General features: G+C 34.8%; 2 protein-coding genes and 1 long non-coding RNA gene across 3 annotated transcripts; all 3 read left to right on the top strand.

Annotated features, from left to right (window-relative positions):
- Positions 1 to 5,365: 5,365 nt before the first annotated feature.
- LOC129577839 (uncharacterized) lies at positions 5,366 to 5,883 on the top strand. Its single transcript, XR_008689045.1, has 3 exons — positions 5,366 to 5,544; positions 5,625 to 5,723; positions 5,789 to 5,883. It is a non-coding gene; the product is annotated as an uncharacterized LOC129577839 (long non-coding RNA).
- A 41-nt stretch (positions 5,884 to 5,924) lies between these two features.
- LOC129578134 (26S proteasome non-ATPase regulatory subunit 10-like) lies at positions 5,925 to 6,736 on the top strand. The gene is made up of 5 exons (XM_055466281.1): positions 5,925 to 5,934; positions 6,149 to 6,247; positions 6,320 to 6,421; positions 6,493 to 6,595; positions 6,667 to 6,736. The coding sequence occupies exons 1-5, from the start codon at positions 5,925 to 5,927 to the stop codon at positions 6,734 to 6,736; spliced, it is 384 nt and encodes a 127-aa protein (XP_055322256.1).
- A 1,133-nt stretch (positions 6,737 to 7,869) lies between these two features.
- On the top strand, positions 7,870 to 8,872 carry LOC129577832 (uncharacterized). The gene is made up of 5 exons (XM_055465518.1): positions 7,870 to 7,976; positions 8,089 to 8,172; positions 8,238 to 8,348; positions 8,407 to 8,529; positions 8,602 to 8,872. The coding sequence occupies exons 1-5, from the start codon at positions 7,894 to 7,896 to the stop codon at positions 8,792 to 8,794; spliced, it is 594 nt and encodes a 197-aa protein (XP_055321493.1). The 5' UTR covers positions 7,870 to 7,893; the 3' UTR covers positions 8,795 to 8,872.
- The last annotated feature ends 115 nt before the right edge of the window (positions 8,873 to 8,987 follow it).

The raw sequence follows: 8,987 nt of genomic DNA, 5'->3' as shown, positions 1-8,987 counted from the left end.
ATGCTTAAATCCCGCATTTGAAAGTTAAATCTTTAGGATTTAACAAAATTCGGGAAAATCACGATTTCAAAGCCCCATAACGCATATCGAGTGTACTCATAAGATCAATTTTTCTTGTTTTCGACCAAATTTTATGCTTTGACTTGTTAGCTTTCATTTTTTGGCCGTTTTCGCAAAGTTGAAAATTAAATTTTTGGATTTAATTAAATCTGAACCACAACGGGCGAAAAACTCATTCGGAAATTGTTGCTCATTGAAGCTTCTTGTTTCTATATGAAATTTTGAGTGCGTCAATGCGAGTTGATTTACATATCTAGACATCTGCACGTGTATATTCCACCCTTCAGAAAAAATATGCAAATATTCGAAAAGCGAGAATTAATGCAAGAATCTGGTGCACGAGTACACTGGCTGAATTCGATAATATTATTTTAACCCCCTTAGACCGAGAGCCCACGTACAAAATACTATATTGATGAGTCTCATGTCAGATAATGTGATCGTAGGTAGATATTGTTGCCAATATCCGGAATATTTTTAATTTTCTTCTTTATCTTTTGCACTTTATGATATCTTGCCGCCGATATCAATAAAAAAATATGCTCAACTTTTTTCACAATTTGCATGTCAGATATTTTGTGTACAGCTAAATTGCCACGAAAGTAATTCCACGGAGCTCACTTTAAGCTGATTTTGGGGCGTAGATTACGAAAAAAATAATTAAAATGCTCAATTCCTCATAGTTTACTAGAGAAATGCTATTGACAAATATCCGAGAACAATAAAAACCATTGTTTTAGAGTTTCAAAAATATGTGTAATTTTGAAAAAAAAAAAAATTAATTCTGTCAAATTTTGTTTCTCGCGCAAATTCTTGTTGATAGCTTATGAACCGCTTGACGTAGACCAAAAGTGTAAGGAAGAAAGATGAAGAAGACACGTTTACGGATAAAAATGTAGTTGTAAGCATTGTGATCTGACGTATCGTTTACAGTATATAGCCTTTTTTCTATTGCCCGTCTAAAGGCGGTCTTGCGAACTAGAGGGTTAAGAAAATGTTCTCCATTGGAGCTTGTGGTTTCCATGTAAAGTTTAAAACGTATATCGAGTTCATTTACATATCTAGATATCTGCATCTGGGCATTCCAAGCACTAAAAGTAAGCAAATAGATGAGGAGCGGGAATTGACACAAGAAGCTCAAATGGAGAAGAATTTTTTCAAAAATAATTTATTTCTGAATGAAGTCATAAGGAATTGTGTTTTGTTCTACGTGTCATAATGACGGCGAGTTTACAACATCTAATTTTTGGGTATAAATCATACATCAAATTCGTGGATATTCAGTTATTGTTGAAGTGCTTCTGTTATAAACATGTTTAAGCATTTGCTGGGTGATTTTCTTTTTAGTTCTTTTTTTCCTTCATTTTTTTTTCTAATTTTTATTTTAGGCCCCTTACTTAAGATTTCAGTGTGTTTTAATCAATATTTTCTGCCCGTTTAGTTTGTTTGTTTTTCGCTGCGATATTGGGAAACCAATTCATGGTAACTTACAATTTTTCCTGTAATTTTTTCGATCGGTGACAAGAATTAGCTGATTTTAATGTTGTGAATTTATGAATAATAGTTTTTAAACCAATATCCAAGAAGGTGAAAATACTTTTGTTGTCTAACAGTTAATTTCACGTTTCTTCTCGAAAAGAAAAAGAAAAGACAATTTCTCGAAGTAATTTCCCTTCGAATTCCCATCTATTCAGTTCACTAGTCAATGGGCCAGAAGGGGTTGCTCATTTGTGTTGTTATCATGGTCACTTTGTGAAATAATCGCAAAATTGCGTCTCTGGGCGAATGGAGGATCTATTTTACATACAAATTGATTTTCAAAAACGAAGGAAAATCGAATAAAATACCACACGTTTCTTAATATCAAATAACCTCCCATAAGCTGCAGTCTATTAAAATTGTCTTCGAAGATTTGTTCGCTTGTTCAAAAATAATTCGAAAGTAGAGTGTGTTTCACTGACTCTGTGATGTAAGTGGACATTTCGGTTCGACTTAAACATGGTTGAAAGCTCATATACGTTCAATTTGGACGTTTTATCACAGTTTCCAACATTTTGCAAAAACTAATTCAAGATCAACACCTAATCTCACCCACACAACTCACAACATATTTGCTTCTCGTGTATTTCAAGTTTAATAACAACCAAACGAATGTTGATTTTATGAATATTCCTAAACAACCAAGAAAATGTGTCTAACTTTTTGAACAAATGAACAAGAGTTCGATGACCAATACTGAGTGAGCTACTGTGACATTACTGTTTTCTTTTCTCATTTCTAAAAATGCCCAAATTTTTTGTAAAGCTCTTCTTCGTCTACCAGACATAAATCGTTTTTTTTATTATTTTTACAAATCGTTTTTGTAATCAATTGATTTTTCATTTCAATGCATTCAATTTTGTTTATTTCGAACTAATTATCTTCATTCTTTTTTAATTTTCAACATGAAGCAAACTGAATGTGGGTTCATGAAACGAATGGAGGGAAAAATAATAAAAAGTAAGATTGAAGCTCCATTTATTTTTTAAGTTTCATTCTCACGATTCCATATGCGAAGAGCATTTGATATGAAGGCATTTTCCATATAACAAAGCATCAAATCCAGGGGACACTTCTCAAACTGAAAGTGTGGGTGGGTTGCTTAACAAAGCAAAGGAGAAATTTACAAACGGTAAGATCAAAGCTTCATTTTCTGTTTTTCTTTTGTCATCCTTTTGATCTTTTAACGCACGCACGCTCAATAGCTTAATGCGTGTACGTGTATGTATGTATGCGTTATACCCGTTCGCATGCTCACTGTGACATTTCATTGTTAAGTTACAGTGACTGCTAAGTTAACAGTGAATTTTATTGTGGGAAGTATTTGATTTTTTTTCTGTATATTTTTGATTTATTTATGTAAACAATTGTATTCCCACTACTCTGCCCGCTGGGAAAAGTTCATCTCACGGATGTAAGACATTTAATCCACTTCACTGATCTATTTTGTTTCCAAAACCATTTTTTAGAAAAAGACGGAAACCGGACAGCTCTTCATTCAGCTGCTTCCAGAGGTAATTTTAAATATTTAATGTTCACTAAATAAGAAATTGATTTAATCATTTTCATTGATATGTGTTATTTTTTAGGTAACAAGAAAGCCGCTGAAAAGCTCATCGCGAAAGGGGAAAAACTCGATTCCAAAGACTCTAAAGAGCGGACACCTCTTCACTTAGCTGCTAAGAATGGTGCTTGAATATTAAATTCCAGTATAGAAGAAATTAGTGTGATCTTTTTCGTTGATCTGTATCATTTTTCAGGGCACAAGAATACAGCTGGAAAGCTCATCATTAATGGAAATAATGTTGATCCTACAGACAATCTTAAGCGGACACCACTTCATTTGGCTGCTAAAAATGGTGTTTACCATTAATTATTCACTAAATAAGAAATTAATTTAATCTTTTTCATTGATCTGTATGGTTTTTTCAGGTCACAAGGGTGTCGTTAAAGATCTTATCGACAAAGCCGATATTAATGCTAAAGACCTCATTAATGTGACACCTCTTCATTTAGCTGCTGAGAATGGTGCTTGAATATTAAATTCTACTGAAGAAGAAATTAGTCATAAATATATTGCCGGAATACCAAAAGACAGCCAATGACATCTCTAAACCAACTTTTTGAATCATCGAATATTTCGAGCAACTTTTTTCATCTTGTGTGACTTGAGTTCAATATAATCAACTTTACGGCGACACTAGCAGCTTCTCTGCACACACATCGTAGAAGAAGGTACAAAAATCATAGTATTTTGGCAAATGCATCGAGTAACCATTGCAAAACATCAATATGTTTTGGCTAACGCGTAGTAACGGCCCACAGAGAAGCTGTTAGCGTCGTCGTCAAGTTGATTATATTCTAGTAAAGCTATACACGTTTAAAAAAAGTTGCCCAAAAATTCAATGATTCAATGAGTTGGAATTGAGATGGCATTGACTGCTATGTGTCAAATGACTTAAATTTGAAATGTAGTGCCACAATACAAAATCGCTATGAAATTAGTTTGATCTTTTCCATTGATCTGCATTATTGTTTAGGTTACAAGAGTGTCGCTGAAAAGCTACTCAACAAAGGAGCCAAAGTTGATACTATGGACGCTTTTAAGCGGACGCCTCTCCATTATGCTGCCAAGAATGGTAATGTTGGACATTTATGTTCACTAAATAAGAAATTGATTTTCCTTGATCTGTATCATTTTTTCAGGTCACAGTAGTGTCGTTAAAGAGCTCATCGAAAATCGAACTAATGTTAATGCTGAAGACTACCTTAATCAGACAGCGCTGCACTATGCTTCTTGGTAAATTTTTTTCAAACTAAATAATAAATTGGTCCGATCTTCTTCATTGATCTGCGTTTTTTTTTTCAGGAATGGTACTAACCCTGGGAACATAAATTGACCGTAAATAAGAAATTTGCTCAGCGATGCGCGTTACCAGAATTTTGGCTGGTACACAGCACATTTCACCAGTTGCGACTTCGGTCATATATTCGTTGATGCGAGTATAGTGTGAGTACGGCTTACCAGTTAGAACGTGTGTACATAAGGCGCGAACTAAGACGACAATTCACTTCGCAAGAATTGGACCGTTTCGCACACACGTTGTAACTGGTAAACCGTACACACGAGCTCCAGTTTGCTTTGATTCCCATGAACGAATGTATGAACCGAAGTAGCAAATGGTGAAATGTGCTGTGTACCAGCCGATCAACTGGTGACGTGCGTCGCTGAGTGTTGGATCCTTTTCATTGATCTTTGTTATTATTTTAGGTCAAAAGGATGTCGTTGAAAGGCTGCTCAAGGGGAAGGCCACTGTCAATTGTAAAGACAAACTTGGGATGACACCTCTTCATTATGCTGCTTGGTAATGATTTTTTTTGACTAAATAATAATAAATTGGTTCGATCTTCTTCATTGATCTGTGTTTTTTTTTCAGGAATGGTAATGTTGAATATTCAATTTCAGCAAAGGTTTGAACGACAATATGCTAGCTAAAGAACAAAAAGAAAGACGTGTTCTGGCAACATATTAAAAATGTTTCAAATGTTTCGGATGAGTTGAGTAGCCGACGTCAATAGATGGTGCTAGCTTCTACGTGACTGTTTTATTTTGAGAATGATCTTGATATCACACTGTGGTTTGGTCTATTAAATTGATCTGTGTTGTTTTCAGGATACAAGGGTGTCGTTGAAAGGCTTATCAGCGCTGGAGCTGATGTTGATGCTGCAGATCTGAATAATCAGACACCGCTTCATTATGCTGCTGCAAAGGGTAATGTTGATTATTTATTTTGACTAAATAAGAAATTGGTTCGATCTTCTTCATTGATCTGTGTTATTTTTCAGGTCAAAAGGATGTACTTGAAAAGTTGATCACAAAAGCAACCAGTCTCAATCATAAAGATCAATCTGGACAGACACCTCTTCATGCAGCTCTTAAGAATGGTTGTCGTCTTTTCTAATATTCAATTCCCCTAAATAGGAGATTGGTTCGATGTTTTTCATTGATCTGTGCCATATTTCAGGTCACACGGGTACCGCTGAAAGGCTCATCAGCACTAAAGCTGATATTGATGCTGCAGATCTGAATAATCAGACACCGCTTCACTATGCTGCTTTTTATGGTAACGGTTGTCACTATTTATTTTGATCAAATAACAACTTTTTCATTGATCTGTGTTATTTCTAGGACAAAAGAGTGTCATTGACAAGTTGATCTTGAAAAAAGCCAAAGTTAATTCTGTGGACAACACAAAACAAACAGCTCTTCATCTGGCTGCAGTGAATGGTTGGCCAATTAAGTTTTGCATACTTATTTTGACTAAATGAGAAATTGTTCTGATCCATTTCGTTGATCTATGTTATCGTTTAGGTTTTAAGGAAATTGCTGATAACCTGATCAAGGCAGGAACCACTGTTGATCTCCAAGACGCTATTAATAGGACAGCTCTTCATTATGCTTCTAAGAGTGGTAATGTTGAAGAAAAAAAATTTCTCGTTAAATTAGGAATTGGTTTGATCTTTTTCATTGATCTGTATTACTTTTCAGGTCAACTTGATGTCGTTGAAAAGCTGATCAAGAAAAAAGCCAACGTCAATTTTAAAGACGCAAATGGACAGACACCACTTCATCTTGCGTTAGAGCATGGTGAATGAATATTTAATTCCACTAAATAGGAAATTGATTTGATCTTTTCCATTGATCTGTATTATGTTTCAGGTCACAAGGATGTCGCTGAAAAATTGATCAGGGGCGGAGCCAATGTTAATTTGAAAGACAACAATAATCAGACACCTGCTGAAACTGCTGCTAAGAGTAATGGTAATGTTAAATTTTTTTTCACTTGATAAGAAATCGGTTTGATCTTTTTCATTGAACTGTGCAATTTTCAGGTTACATCAATATGGCTGGAGGCATGCTGAAGGGGGGTGCAACCACAGCTTATAACATTTTTGCGCCGCCTCAGGTTAAAGGTGCAGTTGCTGTAACGAAAGGGTAAGCAATTTATTGGCCGAGACCATAGTCATAGCTAGATTTTTATTAATTGTGCAATTCTTTTTCTCCAGTTTATATGATGCGTATAATAACAATGCAACCATTGTTGAAGCTGTTAGGTCCTCCGCCATGGCAGGGTAAAACCAATCTTAATTTGTTGAACATAGAATTTGGAATTTGCTTAACTGATGAGTTATTTTTTGTTTGAAATCTAGCCTCGAACATATTGTGCCAGGAGGCCCTGTAGTCTCTAATATGGCAAAGAATCTTATGAATGGTACTGATATCCAAACAGTAATGCAGCAAGGGTATGATAATTTTATGAAAAAAACATTCGATTGCAATAAATTCTTTTTCTTAAATCAGTGGAGCAGATTTGGCGGGTCATTTTGGTGGTGAAGGCGGAAAAATGGCATTTAATATTGCTAATGATCTTCGGAACGGCGCCAGCATGCAGGATATCATAGCTAAAAAGTATGTATCAAAGCTTTGAAATTTAAAGTAGACTTATTCCATTTTACTTTCATTCAAATTAACTTATCCATTTACTGTTCATTTGCTAACTCTTTCGTTCGTAGTGGCGAAGCAGCAGTAAGACAGTACGCTAATGCTGTCCCTGGCTTGAAATCTGCACTGGACTCTTTTGACAAAGCGAAAGGCCTTATGAATGGGTATGCTAAGTTCACTTCAACAAATATCTTATCGGTTGATTGCAAATTATAATAATCTTTCCTTCAATTTTCTTCAGTGATTTAGGTGCAGTAAATAACCTAGTCGGAAACAGTGTGAAAAACATGATCAGAAAGTAAAAAGTATCACTCAAAATATCACGAGTAAAACTGGAAATAATACAAATTGAGGTGTGACATCACTATTTGTTGAAGAAAAAAAAATGAAAAATGAAACTTACACTTCGAACAGCTTTTATTTCTTATCATGTAATTGGTATTGAATATTTGCCGTCGTGCAAAATTAATATACTGAACGTCTTACTAATAAATATTGAATGCAAATGTTTAAAACTAATTTATTTTCAATTTCTGTGCATATTAGTTGTTTTGATATAAAAAGAAGTATCGATACCAAAAGTTTGCACTCAATACCGTATTTTGCTATGTTGTTTGTTTTGATTGAGTTGTTAGCATATTGAATGATTTCGAGGCGCAGATGTTTATATAAAAGAAGAGACTGTTTTCATTTCGGGACTATCAGTTGTTTGGACACTTTTAGCAATGATACATAATAGAGAGCCAAGTGATGATGCACAAAAGATTGTCAATTTTAACACTGCGAAACTGATGATCGATTTTGGCAGAGACAAGGCGATGAAAAGTGTTTTCGTTCCACCAGAGGTAAAGGCAATTGTTACTGCTGGAAAGGTGTAAGTAAATTCACTACTTGGATCTACTTCTGAGGGCACAAAAAATGCGTCCGGTTAGAACAAAATTTGATTTCAATTCATAGCTTTTTCATTCAACGAATTTCCATTTTAGTGTATATTCAACGGGGGAAACGCTTAAAGTAACAGGGGACTTAACTCGTGCACTCCATGCTGGCGCCGACTCAGGCATAAAAGGGTTTCTATTTAAATTTTACTTGATTTTGTTTTCATTTTAATCCGATTTAATAAACTTGTTCCCAGTGTCGCAGATATTGTAAAATCAATACCTGGCTTTGGCTTGGCAAGGATTGGATCAAATGTTGCCATAGATTTATATGAGGGAAAAGATTTAAAGTCAGTTATAGAAGAACGGTACGTAGATGAAATAATAATGGAATATGAATTACGAAAGAGATTCATTTGATTTCAGCGGTGAAGAAGCACTGAAGAATGTTTCTACCAAATTGGTTGGTGATAATGTGGCTAAAGTGGCATTTGATCTTGTAAAAGATCTTCATAATGGTGAGAGTATTAAAAATGTAGTTTCGAAAAGGTATGATAAGTCACTGATTTAAAAGATGAAATTAAAGGTTCTTGACCATTCAATTTGCTCTTTTTGAATTAGTTGTAAAACCGTGTTATTGAACTATGCAATCGATAATCCAGATTCGAAAGCGGCAATGAAATTCAAAGAAACCGGCAAAATTATGCAAAATACTCATGTCGGAAGGATAAATAGCGTTAAAGACCTTGGAACGTATGCACAAGTCCTGGATGAAAAGAATATTCATGACATTGACAACATTCGGAATGGGTGAAACTTATTTCAAATATATTCTACTTCCGGTAAGCTTGTAATTTACTTTTTTTTTCTCTACAATAGGATCACCAAATTAGTTAGCGATGCAGAGAATATTGTTGAAGGAGATGTGATTTCAACAGAGAGCAGTAACGAACAACATGACATTCCTATATCCAAAGTTCCAGATCACTAACAGTCTAACAGCAAAA

This window comes from Sitodiplosis mosellana, unplaced genomic scaffold (assembly GCF_009176505.1).
Source record: "Sitodiplosis mosellana isolate CC-2019 unplaced genomic scaffold, AAFC_SMos_1.0 Smas_scaffold_1, whole genome shotgun sequence".
NCBI classification, from domain to species: Eukaryota; Metazoa; Arthropoda; class Insecta; order Diptera; family Cecidomyiidae; genus Sitodiplosis; species Sitodiplosis mosellana.
Note: the sequence above shows the minus strand (reverse complement) of the source record. Positions and strands in the feature narration are given on the sequence as shown.

Coding starts and splice junctions, on each gene's coding strand:
- LOC129578134 (XM_055466281.1), top strand. Junction 6,248..6,319: donor TCATCTTGCGTTAGAGCATG/GTGAATGAATAT, acceptor ATTATGTTTCAG/GTCACAAGGATGTCGCTGAA. Junction 6,422..6,492: donor AACTGCTGCTAAGAGTAATG/GTAATGTTAAAT, acceptor TGCAATTTTCAG/GTTACATCAATATGGCTGGA.
- LOC129577832 (XM_055465518.1), top strand. CDS start 7,894: ATGATCGATTTTGGCAGAGACAAGGCGATGAAAAGTGTTTTCGTTCCA. Junction 7,977..8,088: donor ATTGTTACTGCTGGAAAGGT/GTAAGTAAATTC, acceptor TTTCCATTTTAG/TGTATATTCAACGGGGGAAA. Junction 8,173..8,237: donor GCCGACTCAGGCATAAAAGG/GTTTCTATTTAA, acceptor ACTTGTTCCCAG/TGTCGCAGATATTGTAAAAT.